The 25,700-nt window shown below is 40.8% G+C and overlaps 2 protein-coding genes across 2 annotated transcripts in view; one reads left to right on the top strand and one right to left on the bottom strand.

The window, feature by feature from the left end:
• The window catches only part of LOC149166568 (putative UDP-3-O-acylglucosamine N-acyltransferase 2, mitochondrial), a 154,285-nt gene that overhangs the window by 36,467 nt on the left and 92,118 nt on the right, over positions 1-25,700 (top strand). The gene's annotated exons all lie outside the window — the stretch shown is intronic.
• LOC149166569 (uncharacterized) lies at positions 20,857-21,877 on the bottom strand. The gene has a single exon (XM_089432566.1). The coding sequence runs from the start codon at positions 21,670-21,672 to the stop codon at positions 20,857-20,859; it is 816 nt and encodes a 271-aa protein (XP_089288692.1). The 5' UTR covers positions 21,673-21,877.

The raw sequence follows: 25,700 nt of genomic DNA, 5'->3' as shown, positions 1-25,700 counted from the left end.
ACTCTCTATGTCTCAATCTTCAAATCAAATGACTTCATTTTGTAAGGAAGGCAACAAACTCGATGGGTCATCAAACTTTCAAGCATGGAAGAAGATAATTGATTTGGTGCTCATAGAAAATGAAGTCATGGATCATGTTCTAGGCAAAGCTACAGAACCAGATAAGGATAAGACTCAAGAATTGGCCAAGTACAATAAAGGAGAAGTTAGGGCTCAAAGAATTCTCATTGAGTCCATCAAAGATCATCTTATCCCCTTTGTTGCAGATTTGGGCACATCTAAAGCAATCTATGACAAATTGGTAAAACTATATGCAGTTAGTACCACAAGTCAGAAAATATCTTTGAGGAATCAACTTTACAAAACAAGGTTGTCGAAAGATGAAGACTTGGCCTCATATCTTATAGAAATTCTCACAATTGAAAGATCAACTACAAGGGCTTGGAGAAGTCATTTCCAATTCTGAATTAACTACTTGTGTACTCAATGTTTTACCTTCAGAATGGAGTAGTTTTGTGACTAGCATCTATTCAAGAAAGGACACTCCAAACTTTGATGAGCTATGGGCTTTGTGTATTCTAGAAGAAACCAGATTGAAAGTCAAAGATGACACCAAACCCAACAATGAAAAGTCTCAAGCTTTTGTTGCTAAATCAAAGAAGAAGTTTGGAAAATTTGAACCTCGTTGAAAGTATAACAACAACAATAATAACAACAATCAAATCCCCAAAATAGGAAGGACAATAAGAGGAAGGAAAGAAGTGGAATTCACATTGCTGAAGAAAATGAAGAACCTGAAAAGAAACTGAAGAATGAAGATCATAAGGATCTCTATTATTGAAGAACTCCACCACTACCAGGTCTACTAGTAGTTTGTTTTCTCTTTCATTAGAAGATGGCAATTAGAGTAGCATATGCAGTTACATTTGTAGAAGAATCTTGGATTTTTACAATATATGGTATCATGGAAAGAAGCATATAGCATTGGAAGAATTATAGTCTACATGGTCAATTTCATTTTACTGGAAGTAGTCATTTAGCAAGGTAAGGATAGAAAGATTTGGACCATCTAGCACTTCACAATTCATGCAGCGACTACATAACATCGTGTTGATATAGAAGTAGTCATTTAGCAGGAAAGGATCACAAGGATCCCTGATGGTAACAAAACTATCGTTATAAAAGTTTCTTCAGTTTATCATAGTAACATGGCAGGAGTATATTCCACTAGAAGATTATGGACACAGTATCAAAAGCAGTCTAGAAGTTTGAAAGTATGAAGATAGTCGAGAAACAGCATGAAGGAATAATTGGAGCATTTCTTATCTTAGAGAAGGAATCTCATTTTAGATATCATTTTCAAAGAAATAAGCAATTTGTTCAAAAGGGAGAGCTAGATGGCTATATGAATTTGAAAGGAAGAGGTATGCATATCTTTGGAAAAAGGGTCTTCATTAGAAAGAAAGAATTATATCTTCATAACGTATTAAAGGAAGAGCTGGATGTAGAGATATACTTGGAAGCATGGTATGTCCTGGTTAGAAAAGTCAGGACTCTTCCATATGGTTATTCGATATATAGTAGCAAGACAGGTGGGCAAGAACACATGGTGATGTTGATCAACATCCAATTTGGTCTCTTAAAGAATGTAAGAAAAGTAGTAATGACAACTTCAGAGGGAGCTAGAAGCATGAAGTGGCTAAAGAAACCGACAGTTTGAAATTTGAAGTAGATTCACTTGGTTTGGAAATTCTGATGTTGAGAAAAGATGTTTGGATATGGTATGACTTCCTGAAAGAGTATATGGCAGAAGTGTGTACACTATAAAGGCAGGAAAGGAAACAATTTGATATAGGAAGTCACGAGATGGTTTGTTGATCACTTGATGACATGATGGATTTGATGTTGATCTAAAAGAAGTTCACTTTCCCCAGATGGACAGAGGGAGCTATAATTAGCTCTACATTGATTGGTTTGGCAAGATACTTTTGATGACAAAGATACTACAAATGATGGTTGATGGAAAGTGATATAAAAGGTTGATGGCAAGAACCCTGTCACAAAGATAGATTGAGAAGAGTTTGGCTCCGTAAAATGATTAACACCTAGGAAGGTCAATGCTCAAGTATGATGTGATGCGAAATAGGTGCCCTTGCAGCTACTACTTAGATCTCCACCAAAGAATAAGTAGCCGATGAATGAGACAAACTGAAGCTTATGGTTATGTCTCCCTAGTTAAGAGGGAGTAAGGATCTCCTCCCTGTTTGAGAGGGAGTGAGGATTACCTCCCTGGTTGAGAGGGAGTGATGAGGGACACCGTATTCTCCATGTTTCATGCACTAGGGCAGGACTAACAACCGTAAGTCTAGTGAAGGCATTGGTAGGGAGAATGGAGGATTGGATAAGTATTTGGGACCGAGATTTCTTGAGGATTTGGAATCCAAGATAGGAGTAGTTTCGTGGACCAATAATCTTTGAGGATAGGATAGGGTATCCAAGATAATAGCAGTCGAAGGGGATCGATATTCTTTGAGGATTGGGAATCCAAGATAATAATAGTCCTGTAAAGACATACTTGGTGAACATCTGGATGGGGTATGTGCCTTGAGAGGCAGTGGTGGTGGTGTCCAAATGTATGCCTCCCAGCATTGTTCTCTAATCTAGTGGAGAGTTAGAGCTTGTTAGTCAAGGCCTTGTTGTATTGCAATTTGACAAATCTGGTTATGATATTGATGCTTGATGATGGCTTATCAATCCAAACTCTTTTTATGAGAATATTTCAATTTGAGAGTATCCTTGTATCTGATTGTGTAATTATGAATGCCTCCTTAGTTAAGAGGGAGTGTTGGAAAATGTAACATGGTTCAGTCTTCATAATTATCATTGTACTTGTGTCATCGTGTATTTCATGAAAAAGCAAAAGAAGAAAAATATTTTATTATTATTATTTCATTAGTCAAGCATGTTCTTCATGCTTCTAGGGTTTATTGAGTCAAAAGAATATTTGTCATGAGTCAATCTATTGTACTAGAGTCAAGTCCCATTTGGACTTTTGAAAGGAAAAGGAAAAATAATTTTATTTGAGTCAAAACAATCATTTTGTCATCCACAAGACCAAGTCAGCCCTGCCTAGACAAGTCGGCCTTGGAAGGGACAATTCGACCTCCTGGATGTGTATATATAGAGACCAGTTGACTTCATTTGGTCATCACTTGGCAACTTCGATTTTTGTGCAAGAAAGAGTAAGAAGGCAAGCGAAAATCAAAGAAGAAAGAGCAAGAGTCAAAGGAGAGAGAGCGAAGGTCTAGAAGGAAGAAAAATCAAATTTTTGTTTATATCTTTTCACACGTGTGAAATACCGGGGCAACTTTGCGGGCTACATGGTCGAAATTCTGTTTCCGCGAAGGTGCTAGGGCAACTCTGCGAAGTTGTATGTCCAAAATTCTAATTGGAAGAAGCTTTGGCCTTTGTTGATTTGATTGGACTTGACTTGGTTGAGGAAGGCTTGAAGGAAGGGTGACTTGGGTCTTGTGGATGGTCTTGGTCTTGGTTTTTGGGTCTTGGATGTCTCACTTTGATCTCATTCTATAAGAAGAGAAATTGTTTGGGTTTCCCCTCTTGTGATGTTTTGCCTTGACTTGGAGCCTATATCTTGTGTTCGTTGTCTTTTGTGTTCTTCATGGTTTATGTTTTGGTAATTGTTTGATGAAGAAGAACATAAATTAATAAGTCAACATATATTCACAAGCAATTATCAAAGAAGATAAATCAACCTTAATTTGTTGCCCTAGTGATTTCTCAACAAACCGAGTCCTAATTCTCTAAGGAAGGCAGAGCTGAGGTAGACCGAACTAAGGCAAATAGAGACCCTAATGTCTGTGACAGACCAAGACCCTAATCTCTGTGACATACCGAGCTCTGAGGCAGACCAAGACCCTAATCTCTGTGATAGGCCGAGCTCTGAGGCAGACCATGAGCCTAATCTCTGCGACACACTGAGCTCTTAGGATGACCTATTTATGGGTAGAAGGCAGAAAGTCTGAGTAGACTGAATCTCTGGGTAGAAGGACGAAATTCTGGACAGCTAGACCTCTATTGTCTAAGGTTACTTGTAAGCAGTTTGACCAGGTGTGACCATGGCTATGTTACTAATCAGTTTGATTTTATGTTTCACTTGAAGAATTAGGTGTATCTCTGTTGAACTAAATAATTTGTTTAAGGAAAATGTTGCTGGGTTTTCCCCCTTGTGGGTTTTCCCAGGTTAAAATGTTTGTGTTTCTTACCTGATTGTCTCTTTATGATCCTGTTGAAGTTTCTAACTCTACTTAGATAGAAACCCTCCATGCACTTTATCAGATTTATTCCTACCTACTTGTTATTTTACTTAACAAGTTATTTACGATGTAAATACTGAAAATAAACACTAGTGCATGCTCAACATATTACAGATCAACAACTAAATTAAACAGAAACAATCACACCATATGACACCATTATTTTTGGACCAATGTCCCTGGAAAAACCCAATGTGGGAAAACCGGTGCAACTATCTGAGGGTTTTCTTATTAAGCAATATCAAAGTACAATCTGGGTGCTGAAACTGGCCTACCTAACAGAGAATTTCCTTGGCAATAATACCTCTCAGTTTGAGACAAATCTCCTGGCTGAAACCTCAGATAATCCTTCTGGCAGTTCCTCAGCACCAATTTGCCCTTGAAACCCTAGTGTCAACCTCTCTCTGGACTGTGTCAGCCCCTCTCTGCCCAGCGCTGGCCCTGCCTCACCCCGGATGGGTCTGCGTCAGCCTTAGGAGGCACTACCTCAGCCCTCTAGCCCTTTGCGTTAGCAACGCTGACCTCTCTGAGGCTCTGCGCAGCTCCTTGCTGCCTCTGTGTGGCCTTGCGTGAGCCCGGTTGGCTCTGCGTCACTCTCCCCGGCTACTGCACTGCTCTCCCGACACTATCTCTGCCTCTCTGTTTCTCTGTACTCGATGCCCCTCAGCTGCAACTCCCGATCACTAATTCTATCTCTCTTAGCAAACCCCGCTCTAGAGAATATAATCACTGATCACTTTGGTGTGTTCTCCAAGTGACCCTCAAGCCCCCTCTTATACTTTTCCTGTTGACATATCAATAGCCGAGATTAAGTCCCTATTCAACGGATAAGATTAAATCTGGCTTGATCCATGTCTTTTGGACCATTCTAACACTGTTTCATATTAATACATGTTAATATTTTTTTTCCCTAAGTTTAGACTTAGGGACTCCATTAAAAATATTTATTATTTTAATATCTCTTGAACTGTTTAGAATCTGCCCAAACCCTTTCTGGGTATTGGAGATCTCATGTGCCCCAACCTCTCCACCAAATTTCGTGGCTAGAGCACATCCGATGCTACCCCAAATCAACACTCCCTCTTAGTGAGGACTGTGCTCTAGTAGTACTCCTCACTGAGTATTACTTTGATCATCCGGCATTGGTCCCTGTGCTGATGCTAGGCCTGCTGCGCACCATCCTCTGGATTGCTGTATCCTGTACCGCTGCCCATGGTCCTGCCACTGCCACTGTTGCATCTGTACAACTCCCTCTGCATCTGTGCTGCTGTTGGTCCTTGCTCCCAAAACTGCATCCGCACTGCACCTCCTCTCATCATGTTACATCGTGCTGCCCACTGCTGCACTGCAACTCAGTTACTGAGAAGTAAGTAACTGATCTCCCAATCTGACCTCCCTGTTGGGCTAGAGACACCCACTGATGCTGAAGCTCCCTCTGTCGTTGACAAGTGCTCCCTCTTTGACCTCTGCGCTGCTGCAACAACTCCCTACATCTCGCACCGTTGCACACCTCTCTGTGCCATCTTGCACTGGTGCAACACTCCTGTGCCTCTCGCACTGCTGCAGCCAGCTAGCCTCGCGCTGTCTCGGGACTCTTGCACTATAGCTCATTCTGCCGCTCCATCTGCATCCGTCTCTACCCGCATCAGCAGTCCTGCTACTCCTCTTCAGGGCTCCCGTAGCAAGGTCTAATCCAAGAGGCTGGGTACCTCGAGGATCCTGCCCCTCATCGCCTGTAGTCCGCTTGACTACAGCTCGATTTCTTCCCACTTCTGCTCAAGTGGCGGATGTGCACTCATGGCATAGTTGATGGGCCTCGAAAATGCCCATGTTTTCATCATGCAATATCACCATTCATACCCTAAAACCCTAGGTCTTTAACCCATTCCGTACCCTAATTCCATCATTTATCGCCAAATCACATCCTATGCCTCGTGGTTGATTATCATTAGTTTTATTAGCTTTTCTATGATTAAAGATGATTATGTCATGATTTACTAATGACAGTTTCACTAAGCTCATTTTCACAGGGTTCCATCACCAAGTTTCTTCACGAGCCAGTAGAGTACGGAAATGGTCAATTTGGGGCCTTTGACACTTTCGGCATGCTTCCGGAGAAACCGAGAGAGGTTATTGTCAAAAATGATGTTGTAATACCTTTCCATAACCTGGATTGCACCCAGGTCACTCATGTGGGTCTCTAGAAGGAAATTCATAAATTTGCCCAAATCTGCAATAATTTTCAAACTGCCAACTTCCGCCTCGATTTCTGTGTAGATGAAGGTGAATGAAGAAAATCTGGCACATGGGTTTTGGTCCCAGTATAGCCAATTTACTAACCCTAAAATAGTTTTCTAAAATTCCTTACGGTTTGGGAGATATGCGGAGTTCTCTGAGGCCAATTTATATAAAATGTCCAGATTTGTACTTAACAGTCAAATTTGGATTTGCCTATTTTTATGCCATAGTTACGGTTTGATAAGTTCTTGTCCTCCATCCCTGCATTGATCAACATCAACATCAACCATTAGCTATTTGAAGGCCATCTAGAGAATTCAAACACGACATGAATTTGTTTGTAATTAATCTACAACATGTATAAAAGCAGAGCATCAAGCATAGGAAAGGAGGCAGCGCTCAAACGTTGAAGTAATTGCTATGTATTTCATAACTTGTTTTTAATCGAAGATATCGACAATGGTTCTGCCTTGAATTTGGATTAAGTGTTGTGATGAATTGCTGATGATGACTAGTTGATTGCGTTCGAAATCTCTCCTTTACTGTAAGTTAGCCAGCTCCCAGGTGCGGTCGGGCCTACCCATCTGGGTTTCACTTTGTATATTGCATAATAGTGACACTGTGTGATTAGTTACAATCAATTCTTCTTTTACTGTGAATTAGTTTTGGTTTGGTTTGCTGCATGAGAATTATCTTAGTTCGGTTGCTTAGAGTATACAGATGCGTTGATGCTTTTTAAACCCTTTGTTTCCATAATCCACAATTGAATTCCCGTGTGATCCTCAAACAACGTTATGCTTTGCTCATAAACCTTGCCATCGTATTGATTTGTAATTGACATAGGTGTGCTACATGGTCATTTGATGAATGAAACGAATTTGTTTATCCATTGATAGTGTCGAAATTACTTTAATATTTAAATCTCTTCAGTGATCAGGGATGAATGGGATTTGAATTAATTAGAGTGAGATTAGTCTATTTACCAAATCATTCTTTGTTTCCTCTAAGAACTGGATCGAATTGACTCTCTGTTGAATCATTTTGCAGGCAATACGACATAAGGAAATACTCATTGATTGTTTAAACACTGTAATCAGTATAACCTCGGTTTGGATTGATGATTAAGTTATCTGCATAAGCGTACATACATTGCTTTTAGAAGTGTTGGATGATTTATTATCGATTTAGTCCCATTTCGTTTGGAAAATAGACTCTTGGATTGATTAATGGATTGTGTGGATTGAACGCAGAATACAAAAGAATGCTTTGTGTGATTAGTTGTTAATGCAAACTCATTAGTTTAGTTAGATAAATGCTTTCCCCTGTTTCGTGTGATGATCGATTTCATTAGTTTAGTTGGATGAATGCTTTCCCTTGTTTTGTGGAGTGCTTGATTACATTTCCCATAGTTAGATATCAATTGGATTTTAACAACAACACATTGATTCTAAATAAGGTTATTTGCAAGTGAGGATTGGTGTGATTACAGAGTGATTTGAAGTACAGTTTCTCCAAAATTGTTTGATTGGATTGCTAGGTATTGAGTAGACTAGATGCTTGAAGTTGTTCTCATCATTATGATTAATTAGGACTTGTAAGAAGTTTAATTGCAAATACAAAATTCAGTTAGTGAGTGACAGAGTGAAATAGAGTGATTGTTTAGTTCAGTACTTAACTTCAAAATCCTTGTTAGTAGGGTAACAAGCCATTAGGTACAGATTGCTACTAGTACAGATTGCTGGAGGATTGAACTGCTATTACAAGTAGAAGATCTTTATTTCTTTTGAGTGTAAACTCGAAGAGCTAGAACTAGCATTTGAGTGTTTGATTGATTGAGTCTTGTGTGATTAGGAGTTCATTTTCATCACTTGAGATCAATAGTACATAGTTCAGTAGCCTGTTAAGTTCAGATTTGAATGCTAGGCAGAGTTCGTAAAGATTTCTGAAATCTCTAGGTTAAATTTGATTGTTGGGTCTGCTTATGACAACTAGATGTTTGACTTCTTTCAAGTTTGCAAGTATTAATGTGTTTATTACTCCACTAATTATTATAAGGAAATGCTAAAACTCTAATCTAGCCATGAACAAAGAAAGTGCAAGGCAACTCGTGCTTACAAACCCCGAGTTGACAATTAATATTAAGAGGTTTAATTTGACAATTTAATCTCTCAACAACAGTCATCGTCTGTCAAAACTTCCTTCTCTGCCCTTGCTGGCACTGCCTTAGTCTAGGAAGACTCTCCCTTACTGTTCTTCCTTGGACACTAGGTCGCATAATAACCCAACTCCCCACAGTGGAAGCACTTGATCTTGGAGAGATCTTTCTTCTTCCGCTTTTCCTGCTTTCTCTCAGATGCTAGGGAAACATCTTCTTCATCCTTCTTGACTTTGATGCCCTTGCTGCTGCTACCTGTCTTCGACTGTCATCTGATCTCTTCTTGGCGAAGAGCCGCCCACATCTCATCCCAAGGTGGAAGTGTCTCTCTGCCCAGTATACTTTGGACAAATACCTCCCAGTCTTCTGAGACAACATTCAGGGTTGTCCTTGTTAGCGTTCGAATTTGCCTCAGGCTGAGGAAGGCAAAACTCGAGGCAACATCAAACCAAGCTCAACCTCGTAGCTAGCCCTACGAGGACAGGAGAGGGCGCTCTCCGGTCAATCTCGGCAAAAGGTAATCAAAGAGGCTCGAGATGATTGAATTGATGACTAATTTTAGGCTAGGTATGAAGTACAAGGATTATGGAATTTATTTTTTGAAGTTTTGTTGAATTCAAGGGAAAGGCAATTTTGGGTGCGGGGATGAGGCACAGCTTTTGCAGAGGTCTACTTGGGGCAAGATAGGCGATTGTTTTGATGCCTTTAAAGTGAGTGAATGAATAGTCCTGACAGGTGAGGAGCTAAGGAGAGCAAGGAAGTCTCAAGGATTCTCCTTAAACTGAAGAAAACATGGAAAATTAAACAAACTTAAAGGCAGAGCATAGCAAATTTATGGATTCTACCTTAACACTTCATTTGTTTAATTGCAGAAGATTAAATAAGGAAAGTGGTACACATACACAACTTACAAGTACTGAGAGAAACACACCATCAACACATAAGGCCACATGAATCCCAAATAGTGCTGCAAAACCCTGGTCTATCCTTTGCCAAAATTGCAGATAAAATATGTACAATAGTGTATCAAGCTATTCCCAAGAGTCCAACCCTGAAAATGACTAAGAAAATACATAATATAGGCAAGCTAACACATTCCCTTGCCTCTAGGGGTCGAGCTCATCATCCTAGGAGCTGTTTCAACCAATTCTAAACAAAGCACTACAATCTAGGCAGTCAAAACAACTTGCCTCTATAAACTAGGAAACCAATTCATTCATTAAATTTTTGCTATTTTATGAATGAATCATCTAGAATAGGTAAATAAGTGTCAAGTCAACATAAAGTTACATTAATTACATCAAGGAGGGTGAAAAATCCCATCACAAGTCAAAACTGGTCAAACTGGCTTCGTTTCCTGAGCTGAAGATGAAAATTTTGCAAAAAATCCTAATGCGTAGCGCGCCTGAGCCCTATGCGTAGCGTGCCTTTCCACCTGCTTTTGGGGCACTTCCCGGCATCCAAATTGAGCTCAGGTTGGCTTGTTGGAAAGCCCTGGATGTCTACTTTCCAACCCAAGTGGAATTTTCCAATTTGATGTCCATTTGCCCCTCCAAAAGTGCATTCTCCCAAGGCTGCTACCTGTGTGTTCAAAAAGGGGCAGTGAGGTCATTTTTTGCATGTTTTTTGACCTTTTGGGGACCCAAACCTTGATGAAATGCCTTGGCAGTGGCTGAGCAGGTGTATTTCATCATGAAAAATCCAAAAATGCAAACCTTTCGTGATTTGGACCTCCCAATTTTAAGGGTAGCGCGTGGCGCGCTACGCGTTGAGCCCAAAAACCTGTTTTTTACACAAAAATTTCAAAATTGACAAAATTTTCCCCAAACTTGTTGAAATTTGGGCTATGGGTCCCCAATCAAGTACTATGCTCAATCAAAGAGGCTTCGGCCAAAATCCGAAGACGATCAAGCTCCTTTTGTCGTTTTTGCTTCTTGACCATTTTCCTCAATTTTGCCTTAAGACTCCTAATTTGCGCCTTGCAAACCAGGTTCCGGACTTTGTAATGCATAACCATGTGTTTCAATAATGCATGATCTCTATCGGCCCTTTTCAACCGTTCCTCCAAGTAGATGTTGACCCTCTCGAGATTAACCTCTCGATCCTCATTTACCTGTTGCTCTAGAGAGGTGAACTCAATTTGCCTATGTTGGGCAGCTTGGCGATTCTCACGGATGTTCTGTAGCTCTATGATCATGAGCTGGTCCTCAAGCTGTTTATTCCGCTGCTCTAGATACCTGATATATTGGGTCTTCTATGATTCTGAAGCTGTCTCATCATGAATAGTAACAAAACCGGATGGCTCACCTGAAGGTCCCTCCTCATACTTGGGCTTCTTGCCCTTATCTTGTACCTGCGGTGTTGCTGTCGAAAGCGAGGCCCCTTCCACACAAGGTGGAGATCACACTCGCTGTGCCGATGAAGTCAACGAGACCCCTTCCACCCTGGGTGGAGATAGTACTCGTCGTGTAGATGCAAATAATGCCCTGTGATCTTGCTGATATGTCACATATGAAGGAGCACTTATATGCTCAGTCTCGGGAATGTCTGGCTGGTTTGAAGGTTCTCCCTCATCATGAACTATCTCGGGAGGTGGCTGTAATGGTGCAAAGTAATCACGGGAGATGAAATCTTCCCAAGTAATGCCCTGCTGTGCCAACTGATGCATCACTACAATTTTGATCAATGCATAATGATAGATGCTCTTATGCTGATGTGCTGGGCTCTTCCTTTGTACTAAAGGCACCATCCTCTCTATGTTGCGACACATGAAAAATGGAATGTTCATCATACGTACCCTGGTAAAATGCATCAACAAACGGACATGGTACGCATAGAGACGTGAGAATCTGCCCTCGCAACTGAAATATCGAATGATGAGTTTCATCAATGGTGCATACTCATCCCTTAGGAATCTGAAAGGAAAAACTGCAGTCAAGTGTCTTATACACCTGGGCTTAATATATGGCTCATAGTGAAATCTGTCTAACTGCTGGCGTTTACTCCATTCCTCCCCTACATTTGGTATCCCAGTGGCCTGAGCAATAATCTCGGGTGACAAGGTGAAATTTACTCCAGCAAGGTTTACATGACCATCCTGCAAATGTAGAACAAATAAACGGACTAGTTCCCGATGATGCTGGATTTGTGAGATCCGCTCACAGTATTCAAAACATGATTGATACCGAAAACAGTCCATTGCAAGTGGACAAGCTTGCAATTGAGCCAAAGAAGTAGGCTCCTCCCTGACATGCCGACCACCTTTGCCACCTTTGTGATACCTCCTTGGCACACTTACCTCTGGTGTAGAATCACTATCATAATCCTGCTCATAAGCTAACTCGGTCTCTGACATGTTCTTTAAAAAACAAGGTAGCTCGAATATATATATGCTGATATACAACTGTGTGCAAAATTGACTGTAGACTTTTTCTTTTCCTCAAAATGCTTTGACCAAGGGGACACAAATATACAAGGGAATTGTTAGTAAAGGGGAAACATTACGGAAATGGGGGACAATGGAAATAAAACAAGGAATTTAGGGAAGGGAAGGGGCGTGGAAATCTTGAAGTTTTAGGGTTTGGGATGAGGTAGGGTAGGGAAATATGTTTGTAGTAGAAGGGAGGGGTTAGGATTTGAGGGAGAATAGTATAGGGTTTTATGAGGAATTATTGGGGAAAATATAGGTGAATATAGGGGGTGGGAAACACAAGAAATGGGAAAACCTTGGCAACATTTATGTTTGAAAACCCTACAGCAATCTTGGCATTTAAATCCTCACAGCAAACTAATGGAAAATGAGGGTTTTTACACTTGGTTTTTCATGGAAAATATAGCATGATTTCTTTACATAAATCTTTCAAAACCAAGAACGAGCCGTGGATAAAAGCCTACCTGTGATTTGATGCGTGAGAAGAGGTGTTTGAGTGTGTTTCAGGCAAAGTTCTGGGCATAAAATCCAATGCGTAGCGCGCCTCACCCAACGCGCCGCGCGCTCTTGATGCGCCTCACCCGTGTAAAATTGCACTGAGAATTGTTGCCTGATGCGTAGCGCGCCACTGGTGCGTAGCGCGCCCAACCTGATGCATAGCGCGCCCTGGAAACGGCCCGATTTGCCCACAAACTCACAAAATCGCCTTAGAACAATGCTCTTTGCTCTTGGAATGTGGAATGGGTTGCAAATGAGGAGAAATATCTTCATATAGACTCCTTGTTGATTTTTGCTTAACCCAAAACCCATTTTCTTATGTTTGGTTGTTGACACTTTTTGAAAATTAATAGGCTTTGACCTTTTTGGTTTCCCCTTTAAAATTGGTTGAAATAATGATTTTCACTGATAATGTTTTGCAGGGATAGCTCTGATATGCTCTGGCAAAGGAGACCAAGGCTGCACTTGAACGATTGAAGAACTGAAAATTTTGACAATTTTTTCAAAAATGAGATGGCGACTTATCTTCAAAACAGAGTTTTGAAGAGAAGTCCTAATTCAGCTGTACAATGATGAAAATTATTGAAGTGATGATCTATCAAAGACATCCCTCTGGCCTGCTGGTCTTCTAAGACTTTTCAAGACAAGATTGACTCAACCCTAGACCTAAGACCTCAAAATTTAAACCATGATTGTAAATGACCTTTGAAGACTTATTTTAATAAACATGCCTGAACCAGCAGTGCCAAGCACGAGGGGAATGAGTGACACAACCCACTCCATCAGAGTTATGGCATGCCTAACGAAATGCAACTGATCAAAACCGATGGGACACCTAATCATGAAATGCAAAAGAGCTTTGATCTCTGATAGAGGGATAACTAGACCGACGCTAACATTGGCTCCAATGGGGATGGTAGCTCCTTGGAGATGCCAAGAACCGCAGATCTCTGTAAGAGCTAGACAGTGCCTTCATCCATTGGGCCATGGAGTCATTATTTCCGACACAAAAGCTTGAGAATTTGACTGAAAAACCAAAAACCGCTTTGACCAAACTAGACTCAAAACTAAAAGATTTAGACACTGACTTGACAAACTTAGACTAACTAACTTTCATTTTCAGAATTATAGCCTTCACCTCGGGCCCCAGACTGAAGATGATAAGTTAGTTTACATGTGCAATAGAATAAAAGTAAAATGATATGTACAATGATGATGAAATGAGCAGAAAATACTCAGAAGTAGTATCTCTTTAACAGCCGACCATTAATCGGCCCTCCAAGACATTCATCTCCATTCATTTCTTTGAGGAGGAAAGCGTTTTGGCCGCGATATGCTGCAATCTTGTAAGGACCCTTCCATAAATTTTCAAATTTGCCATGCTTTCCCTTATCTTCATGTCGAGCATCCCATCTCAAAACTACTTCATCTAGCTGGAATGTGTCCGCCTTTGCTTTCCGGTCATAAATCTTTTTGATGCGCTCCTGCAACTTGCAAGTGTTTTGAAATACCTCCTCCCGTGTCTGCTGTAAATGAATCATTTGATTAATCCTTCTCTGCATAGGATCTTCCTCACTACCCGCTTCTTGAAGCAATTTGACTACCGGGACAGCAAGCGAAGTTGGAAAAACCGTGTCTGTTCCGTACACCAACTCGAAAGGAGACATGCCAATAGACTTTTTCTGACTCACCCTATCAGCCCATAGTGCATTTATCAACTTCTTGTGCCAGCCCTTTTTACTGATTTCCAACAATTTCTTAATGATATTGACCAAAGATTTATTAGATGACTCCGCCAATCCATTTCCTTGAGGATGGTATGCGGTTGAATGTCCCAAGCTGATATTGTACTTATAACAAAACTCAACCATCCTTTTTGACTTAAATGCTGCTGCATTATCTGTGATTAACTTACTTGGGCATCCAAAACGTGACAAAATATTGGTTTCAAGAAAAGAGATAATTACCGCATCCGTGGCTTGTCGAGTAGGAATTGCTTCAATCCATTTTGTGAAGTAGTCTGTGGCTGTCAATATCCATCGATGCTGTCCTGATGATGCCGGATGAATTTCCCCGATGAAATCCAATCCCCACTGCTGAAAAGGTGCGCTGACTTCAATTGGTTTGAGAGGCAAAGGCTGTAGTTTCTGCTTCCCTTCGAAAATTTGGCATTCATGACAATTCCTAACAGCCTTATATACATCTGAAAATAATGAAGGCCAATAATAACCTGCCCTTAGAATCTTGTTCGCTGTGGTTTTCCAAAACAGATGGCCTCCACAGTCACCTCTATGAAAGTCTTCCACAACTCTTTTGGCTTCCTCCTCTACCAAACAATTCAATAACATTCCACCAGGATCTTTCCAATACAATGCAGAATTTAGTATGCAGAATTTTGCAGCTTTCAATTTCAATGTTCTACTTTTGTTTCTAGGCATTCCGGGAGGTGAAGACAAATGCTGAAGTACATATAAAATGTCAGCATACCAAGGAGAAAGAGCTAACTTCACTAAATTAAATGATTTCAACGCCGCTTCGGTCCACTTTACCTGACTGTCCTTTTTTAGCATGCTCGTGATTTCTCTAAGATGCTCTGCTAGATTTGGAATGAAGCGACGCAGAAAATTCAGTTTACCATTGAAGGATTGTATTTCTTTCTTGTTCCGGGGCTGTTCAATTTGCTGAATGGCTTCAACACGTGCAGGGTCAATACGGATACCGTCTTTAGATATGATGTGGCCAAGAAGTTTGCCCTCATCCATGGCGAAAAGACTCTTTTTCGGATTCAGCGAAATGCCATATTTTCTGCATTTTTGGAAGACAATTTTCAAATGATACAAATGTTCCTCATCAGAATTTGAAAACACGGTTAAATCATCAAGATAAACAACTAAAAATACATCTTTCTCATTGGCGAAAGCCATGTCCATTGCGCGCTAAAAGGTGGCTCCTGCATTTTTCAAACCAAACGACATCTTTGCATAATGAAATGTTCCCCATGGAGTGGTAAATGCTGTCTTGTCACGGTCATCTTCATGTACTAAAATCTGATTGTATCCTGAATAGCCGTCGAGTAGTGACATTCTTGATGCTCCAACTACTCGCTGCAATATATGGTCCATTTTGGGCAGCGGATAATTATCTTTTAAGGACACCTTATTCAAATTTCTGAAGTCAATACATAAACGGATCTCACCTATTTTCTTCCTTACTGGTACCAAGTTTGATATCCAATCTGAAAATCGGATAAGCACAATGATTCCTGACTTATACAATCTGTTTACCTCTTTTTCAATTGATGGCAGCAGTTTCGGATTGATTCTTCTCAACTTTTGACGAAAAGGCTTCTGATTTGGCTTGATAGGAATAGTATGCTGAATGATATTTGTGTCATATGTTTTTAGATCTGAATAATCCCATGCAAAAACATCAGAAAATAAAGACAACAATTTCACATAGTCTGCTTTCACCTTTGGTAACAATGACTTTGATAGCTTTACTCGCTTGAGATTTTCAGCTGTCCCAATGTTTACCTCTTCAACACCTTTTTCAGTCGGTCTTAATGTCGGTTTGCGGGCCACATCATCTTGGTCAAACATCTCCTCTAAAGGAATCAATCCCTTAGGAATAATGTTGTCTTTAAGTTGCAGCACATCCATTTGATTTACTTGTATATTATCACTACCATCATCATGTTCAGTATCTATTGAGGTATCTTTGAACTTACCCTTATTTTGCAGAAACTAATTGATCTCCTCATCATCTTGAAAGACTTGCCAACATCGCTGATTGTCTGGGACGGTGGGACGATGTTTCACATGAATCTCAAACTTATTGCTAGAATTCATCGAAATTTTTAAATTGCTTGCTGCCTTAGCAAGTCCATCAGCAACACCATTTTGTATGCGAGGCACACATGTCAAGGTATGATCAGAAAATAACTTCAAAATATCTAAGACTGCATTTCGATATGCCCTCATACGAGGATGCTTGGCCTGAAACTCACCCTTAACTTGCTTTATCACCAACTCGGAATCACCATAGACTGCAATCTTCTTCGCTTTCAGCTTTCTAAGAATCTTAAGGCCAGCGATGAGAGCCTCATATTCTGCCTCATTATTTGAACAGTCAAATGCTAATTTATAAGAACACACTCTCACCTTGCTTGGAACTTTGTCTTGAGCGGAAAAGGGACTTCGAATCCACACACCAATACCAGCACCCTCACTACCTACTGCGCCATCAAAATCCATGGTCCAAAGACCATCCTCATCTTCTTCCAAGTGTTGAAATTGTGTTAGCTCTGTTTTTTCTGTTTGCTGCCCCTTATCTTCAGCTGATTGCTCCATAGTAGCTGGCTTTTCTCCTCTTTCCTTTTGCAGAACTTCTCTGAAATTTTCAGTGATCTCTGGTATATCTTCTGCCTGAACTAATTGACTATCTAGGTCATTAAAACTATCAGCAAATAGAACAAATGACTCCAAATCTGTATGTACATAATTTACAGGATGATTGATTGGCTTCTCTTTGCTGGTTATCATGTATTTCATCTTTTGCTCTCGATATAACTTTCTCATTTGACCGAAGACTGAAATTGTAGCATAAGAAAAGTCTAACTGTAGAGTACCCTTCAACTTAGCCCCCCAAGATCTTGAAAGTAGCATACCAAAACGTGGAGGAATGTTCGCCACAACCACATCCATCAAGACATTCTTCGCTGGGATTTGGTCTAAGCTAACAACCAAATCTTTGATGAGCCCGATACATCTTACGCGGCTGGAATCAAATGAATACAAATCATGATATTTTCTTGTAATGTCTAACCCCAGTTTCTCCATGATCGCCTTTGGCATCAAATTGTGCGAAGCACCCGAATCAAACATAGCATTGTGCAAAACATATTCATGCAATATCAAACTGATATAAAAGGGAGGAACATCACTTTTAGGGGATTCACCATCCAATGCTGGCCCGAATATCAATTCTGGCTGATCATCTTCAACGTTCACCGTGTCAAACATGGGATCAAAATTCAGAATTTTAGAGACTTGACCTCGGTAGCTGCTGTTTTTCATGATTTCAGTCAAAGGAATAGATACTTTTAATTTGGAAATTTCATTTTCCAAACTAAATGCTGAAACTTTGTCGACTTCTTTGACCGGAACTTCTCTCCTATCTTTGATTATATTTGCCTGATTTGTCCTTTCTGCTGCTGATATCTTGCTAGTTGTGGAATCAATTGTCTCCTTTCCTTTCTTCTGTGGTATCGGTGAATCCGTCTTTGGTGCTGTAGCTTCTTTTCTTTTCTGAATCAGATTGATAGGCACATCTCGGTTTCTCAATGAATACTGCTTCTGTTGAGTGGACAAGGCATTCAGATATCCTCTTTGGTAATCATCTAACTCTGCATCATTAGCTAAGATAAAATCTTCATCTTTCTGGGCGCCTGAACTTTCTCCATACTCTTCTTCTTCAGTGATGTAAATGGGCAGATCATCAGGAGTAAAGAAGTGATTTTGGTCCCCTACTACATCAGCATCTTCATCTGAATCTTGGCTCACAAAATTCTGCAAAAGAGGAGTCTTGATCGGTTGTTGGGCTGCCGGCTCTTGTACTCTTTGTTCACGCTGTTTAATTCTGAACTGAGGTTGTTGCTGGCCACGGTAATTTGGATTATGAATCTGCGGTTCTGATTTGTCAAAGTTCATTCTTTTGAACATTCTTTCCATCTCACGAAGCCAAGGTGGTTCTGATGTAGATTCATCCTTTATAGTCACTCTTTTCTCTGCCTTCAATCGTGCTCTCTTGTCATTCAGATTCGCCTCAACGTTAACAACAATCTTTTGCATATCTTCTAAAGTAGGCGGATCTCTATCCCGTAATGAATAAGCCATCTCCGGATCAAAACCATCTGGGAATTTGAGAAGAGCTGATTTTCTAGATGGTCTTAAATCATCCGGAATAGCATTATAAACTGTATTGAACCTGATAATGTAGTCTTGGACAGACTCACCATGATTGTGTTTGATATTATTGTACTCGACATTGATCTGAAGCGGATCCTTTCTGAGTTCCCAACGATCTAGAAATTGTCTCTGAAGTTCAGCCAACGTAGGTATACTTCTGGCTCCCAAGCCTCTGAACCATTTTCTTACCTCTCCTCCGAATGTTTGCACAAACAATCGCATAGTTACATCCTCTTCGTCAATCTCATATAAATCACAAAAATTTGCCATTTTGTCTATGTGCTGCTGAGCGGACACACTTTGAGGAGTGCCATCAAATAAAGGAATCTTACTCTGATAATCCGCCGGCATATCATGCAAATCTTGAGGAAGAGCGAGAGGAGCAAACCGAGCAGCCATTGCTCTAGGCAGATTTGGTCTGGGAGTAGTTGGTGGAGTAGATGTAACCGAAGTATGAGGAGTATGAGGAGGTGTATGTGGAGGAGAAGCGACGTGAGATGAGGAAGGAGAATTCACTGCGGACTGTTGATATGTGATTATAGGTTGCAGGGGAATAGTGGGAATGAAAGGCGGTTCGGTGGGATTTTTTGAAGCGGAAGCCGTGACAGCAGATCCAATATTCTCAGATGCAGCTTCTAGGAAATCAACAAGATTTGTAGCTTGAATGTCACTCTGTAGGTGCCTCAAGATAAAATTTTCAATTAATTTATTATGTTTTTCAACTTTAAGAGCTGCAGCAAAGTCAGGATTTGGAACGAGAGAATCAAGTGCACTTTCGGATTGAGTTTTAAACAGTGACAATTCAAATTTTTCGTCAAAGTCAAGTTCTTCAAGATACTAAAAAATTGCAGGACATGAATGAGATTTAACCAAGGGAGTCGCCGAGCTTTCTTGACGGAGGATTTTTCGAATCAAGTTTGGATTTTCGTAAATAGGAGGTGGATCTGGATCAGGATTTAATCTCGTGTATCTTCTAGAAGCCAGTGTGGAATTGTTCGGAACAATCAAAGGGACACAGTAAATTTCAGCCTATCAATTTGCTAGACTCAACCATCCAAGGTCTAGAACAAATAAGTGTACTGGGGTAAATACAAATGAAGTGCTACATTCACAAGCTCACCGGAGATTGACTGAAGCAGCGTTTATCTACTTTCGCTTATGCATAGCAAAAGCGTTTCGAAGGCTACATGGCATAACTTTAGACTCCGTTTAAGACTCATGAAACAAACACATCAACTAGCGAACTATTTCTCCCCAGTATGGTCGCCACTATGTTAGCGTTCGAATTTGCCTCAGGCTGAGGAAGGCAAAACTCGAGGCCACATCAAACCACACTCAGCCTCGTAGCTAGCCCTACGAGGACAGGAGAGGGCTCTCTCCGGGTCTATCTCGGCAGACAAGCTTTCAAAGGGGTTGAGATGACCGATAAAGAATACTGATTTTAGGCTAGTAAAGAGATATGAAAAGGGGTTTTAATGAATGATTGGGTTTTCTGGGCTACATGGGGCAAAGAACAACTTGAACAGGGAAATGTAATCAAAAACACAGATTATCTCCTGAGGCAAGGTAGGCAAGAAATTTAACAATTAAATTGAGATAAACGGAATGGCAAGACTGCTGAGAAGTCGACAAGGGCATAGAAGATGGATCCTTGTCAAACAAAAGAAAACATTAAATATGAACACTTCCTCAAGACAGAGCAAATAAATTGAATTATGCCTTTCTCACTTAAAAGTATTCAACATAAATGATTATGAAATGAAACAGTAAACATAACAAGGAACGTATGAGACAGAGAAGCAACATATGTCAAATGTCATACCACAGGAATCTCAGGAGTCAGAGCTGTATTTTTTTTTTTTATTGAATCCCTGTCAAAACTGTACAATGAAACTCTGTTTTTCTCCACGCACCGCTCTCAGAAATCTCTCCCCTCACACTTTTACAAGTGATTTTTAATGCATTAAATAAACTATTCTAGGAGAAAACAGATCGACCCAAAAAAAAGGGCGCTGTTTCACCTGAAGTTACAAAAATAGAGATAGAATCATCTCTTTATTCTAAAAACAGAAGATCGTTCCCCTTAAAATCCTCTGATGGCCACTTTAAAGACACAAATTGGAGCGCAGATCCACTTGGAGATTTAACTGAGGTCAAAAATAGGCAAATCGACCCTATTTCTCTGCTGTGACAGATGTCTCTGTTTATTTTTGGCTTTGATAGGTGTCGATATCTCTAAAAGCGTTTCATTTCGCTTGCATTCATGGCCAAAAATGCTTCCTTTCTTCTATTGGCATACTTTTTTCCCAGACCAGATTTACTATCAATAGTACGACCTGTAAAAATTACAGGCAAATATTGGTAATACTTGCCAACACCAAGGCGCTCACCCATCTGTTGCATTTCATGTTGATCCAAAAGAATCAGAGCTTTCCATAATTGGCAAAAGTCCACTCTGAATCTTTCATCCAACTCCCTATAGATACCATGATCTAAAAGAACTAGGTCAAAGCTATGATTTTTACTGGAACGTGGAAAAACTAATATGTTGCCAGGGTGTGGATCTCCATGCGCATGACCATGGACAAATATCATTTCTGCAAACACCTCCACCAAGGTTTGAGCAACCTTTATTGGATTTAGGCCTGATCTCAACAAACAATGTGAATCATCAATCTTGCAGCCATGCATAAATTCCATTGTAAGAACTTGCCTTGTGGTCAAATCCCAGAAGATATGAGGAACCTTAACCGATTTGTGTTTCTTAAAATTTCTTGCAGTTCTTTCTGCATTTTCTGCCTCCTGAAGAAAATCAAGTTCCTTAGAAAGTGTCTTTTCAAATTCTGGCACGATCCATTCGAACTGGTAATCAGGAAAAATCCATGATATCGCATGTGAAAGAATGGTCATTGTTCTGATGTCTACTCTCAGCCGTTGTCGTAAACCAGGATACTGAACCTTAACAGCTACCTCTCGACCATCAGCCAATCTTGCGCGATGTAACTTGTGCAATGGAAGCCGAAGCAATTGGTTGCTCATCAAATGATGCATATATGTTAGAGAGCTCCTTGCCAAAATTTTCCACAAATACTTGCTTTATGGTTTTGATGTGACAAGGCACTGCCTTGTCCTGTAATGTTGAAAGTGTTGAGGTAAATTCTTTGGGCACATGTTGCACAGATGCCATGAATTGGCCCGCTTTGATATAGAAACCCTTATTCGACTCACACAGCTTCAAAATCCGCTTAGCTGCACGAAGATGTACCAATTGCAATAATGACTAATAGTGCCAGAAAGTATTTGGGTGGAGCATGAATAAAATGCATTGGACCCAACGCGTAGCGCACGCCTCAGTGCGTAGCGCCTGTGGATTTTGACACTGGCTGGTGAGGCTCAGTGCGTAGCGCCCACCTCGGTGCGTAGCGCACACCTCAACTCCGGTCTACAGTCCTGAAAACAATCCATCGCCCTTCTAATCTGCAATTCGACGTCTGCTTCACACCTGCTGGTCTTGGGTTATAATTGGCAACAGGCCCAGGCTTTCAGATATATATATATATATATATATATATATATATATATATATATATATATATATATATATATATATATATATATATATATATATATACACCAACGTCTGGCTGTAGGTACTTTATAAATTGATCATCGTGCTCGCAGCCCTGAAGTAGTCAAAGGGGCACTCTGAATCCATTCGAACTGTCATCCACACTCCATCAGTGCATCTTCCCCCAGCTACATCGAAAAGGGAGCCAGATAGGTGGTTTAATAAGTATGATTTACCGCTACTTTGTTTGCCCATTGATGAGACAACCTTGATTTTACCATTCCGCTGACTCAGGACAGCATCATACAAGCCGAAGCGCAACAAAGTTGCTAGTGATATACTATCTGCATAAGTGAGGTGTGGAGGTATTTGAAGCCCATCAAGCAATGGTTGTAGTCCATTGTTTTCAGCACGACTTATTTGAATAGGTACAAGACAAATAAGTTGACGGAACCAATTTCCCAACGGCTTGTTTGGATAGGGGGAGAACAAGACTTTTGTACTGTTTGTGATTTCGGCCAGTTGAACTTGGAACTGAATCCTGACATTTGAGAAATCTTTTCCCTTTTCTTCCTTTAACTGCCCAATAAGATTCTTCAAGTATTCTTCAAGCAAAACATGGAAGTTAAGATCCCTGATACTCCCTCTAAATAGTGCGGGATCAACTGCAAATTTATCAAAAATGTGATAGATGTAGTCTAATGTAGCACTAGACTTCTGAGATGGCATTGTTACGGTCTCTTTCTGAATTCGAATCTTGTTTTCCTAATTCTTGAAACTCCAAAACTTCTGTCGCTAAAACTAGATTCAAAATTTTAGAAGAGCAGCTAAGCTTCACCTGCAAATCACGAACATCTTTGACATTTACATCCAATAAAATGTTCTTTAGGAAAGACATGGCATTACCTAACGCGTAAACTTTCAGCTCCAATTCTGATGCAGCCTTGCTTTGTCTTCCAATTACATTTGTTTTCTCCAGCCTATCTGCTTGGTGAAGAACATACCCCTGGAAAAATACAAGGCGATTGACAAATATTAATGCTGTTGTTATCGATCAGAAATCGTCCAAGATTTGGAAGAAGACCTTACTGCAGAATCTAACCAGTTACTTGATGTCGGGGATGTCGATGGAACTAATCCTTCCTCCAAATATTGCCATGTCTTTTCTGTTAAAAGAATAGCTCCAGCAGAGGCATATGTGCGGTGATCCTTTTCTGATAAGTTGTAAAAGCCGTTTCCAGCATATTGAACAGAGACTTTGACAGCCACCTGTGTGAATTGGACTCTGACAAAGGACTTGAGAAGACGGAGTCTAACAGTCCTCACCATCAACTTCTGATTCGGCGTGGCTTGTATGGCAGTCAAATGATCTCGGATCTCATTCAGTCCTCCGAGGAAGGTGTCAATCGGTTCTCCCTTATTCATCTGATATGACCTCAACTGATTCTCAAGTAGCATTCTTCTTTGCACAGAAGTATGCTAGTACAATTTCTTGAGGGCCCTCTACATCTCATATGCCGTTTCCTTCTCAGCAATGTGTGGTACTACATGGTCCTTAACCCTGTCAAGGATGATGCTCTTGGCCCTCGCCATTGCCTCCTCGTACTTGTTGTTATCATTGGGGTCGACCGGGATAGCTATAACCTTCAAGGCGAAGTTCTTGACACGATTTCTGTCAAGTACAGATAAGATTTTGGCCTTCCAGACTGCGAAGTTCGATGCTCTGTCCAGTCTATCCTAGTCTTTTACTTCGTGTAGTGCCATGATGCTTTTCTACTTCCCTCCTGGAAGTTCTCTGTTTGACTCCTCTGAGTCTCTACTTCCCATCTGGAAGTTCTTTTCTGGACTCCCTCTGAGTCCCAATTTCCCTCATGGAAATCCTTTTGTCGCTATCGAGATGCCCCCTACTCTGATCGTCTTGTGCAACTGCACCACTGATCCGGGTTCCTCGGCTAGAAACCCTCGGTAGCAACTCCCTCCTCTTGGCCTTGCTCTGTCAGGTATTGTTCTGACTACAGTACCTCACCAGCTCCACTCTGCAATATTCCCACAGCCTTCTAAACCCCAACAACCTGAAGGTGAGAGCTCATAGGCTTTGCGCAATCTCAGCACCAGCAACCCAGCCTCCTTAGCCAACTGCGTCAACCCTCCCAGCTTCTGCGTGGCTCTGCGTGAGGCTCCCTTTGCCTTCCTTAGCCTCTGCGCTGCCTCTTCCTGGCTCACCCTTGATGACGCAGGCACTGCGTCACCCTTCCCTTGTTGCTGCTCTGCTAGAAACAACTTCTGTCACCTCGGGACAACTGTTTTTTGTTGCTATTGCTCCGCTCGGCTGATGTCCTTAGTCCTCCTGTGATCTGCAATCACGCTTTGATACCATGTTGAAGTTTCTAAGTCTACTTAGTTAGAAACCCTCCATGCACTTTATCTGATTTATTCCTACCTACTTGTTATTTTACTTAACAAGTTATTTACAATGTAAATACTGAAAATAAACACTAGTGCATGCTCAACATATTACAGATCAACAACTAAAGGAAACAGAAACAATCACACCATATGACACCATTATTTTTGGACCAATGTCCCCGGAAAAACCCAATGTGGGAAAACCAGTGCAGCTATCTGAGGGTTTTCTTATTAAGCAATATCAGAGTACAATCTGGGTGCCGAAACTGGCCTACCCAACAGAGAATTTCCTTGGCAGTAATACCTCTCAGTTTGAGACAAATCTCTTGGTTGAAACCCCGGATAATCCTTCTGGCAGCTCTTCAGCACCAATCTGCCCCCGAAACCCCTGCGTCATCCTCTCTTTGGACTGTGTCAGCCCCTCTCTGCCCAGCACTGGCCCTGCGTCACCCTGGATGGGTCTGCGTTAGCCTTAGGAGGCCCTGCGTCAGCCCTATGGCCCTCTGTGTCAACAATGTTGATCTCTCCTGGAACTATCTCTGCCTCTCCGTTTCTCTCTACTCAATGCCCCTCAACTGCAACTCCGATCACTAATTCTATCTCTCTTAGCAAACCCCACTCTAGAGAATAGTATGACTGATTACTTTGGTGTGTTCTCCAAGTGACCCTCAAGCCTCCTCTTATATTTTTCCTGTTGACATATCAACGACCGAGATTAAGTCCTTAATCAACGACTAAGATTAGATCTAGCTTGATCCATGTCTTTTGGACCATTCTAACACAGTTTCATATTAATACACATTAATATTTTATTTTCCCTAAGTTTAGACTTGGGGACTCCATTAAAAATATTAATTATTTTAATATCTCCTGAACTGTTTAGAATCTGCGCAAACCCTTTCTGGGTATTGGAGGTCTCATGTGCCCCAACCTTTCCACCAAATTTCGTGGCTAGAGCACATCCGATGCTACCCCAAATCCACAGATACTACTGTCATTCTTATTTAATTGTTGAAGACCTTCTATGTAATTGCTTAATGATGAATGTGAATATGAATGGATTTAAAGTAAAAATCATTAGAGGTAATTATCATCTAGAAGATCT

This window comes from Pinus tabuliformis, chromosome 5_1, assembly GCF_031772625.1.
Source record: "Pinus tabuliformis cultivar Carrire ecotype Pingquan chromosome 5_1, CPIR1, whole genome shotgun sequence".
Classification (NCBI taxonomy): domain Eukaryota; kingdom Viridiplantae; phylum Streptophyta; class Pinopsida; order Pinales; family Pinaceae; genus Pinus; species Pinus tabuliformis.
This window is presented reverse-complemented; position numbering and strand designations above follow the sequence as displayed.

Excerpts from the sequence above, each read along its gene's own strand:
- LOC149166569 (XM_089432566.1), bottom strand. The coding sequence starts at position 21,672 with ATGCATCATTTGATGAGCAACCAATTGCTTCGGCTTCCATTGCACAAG.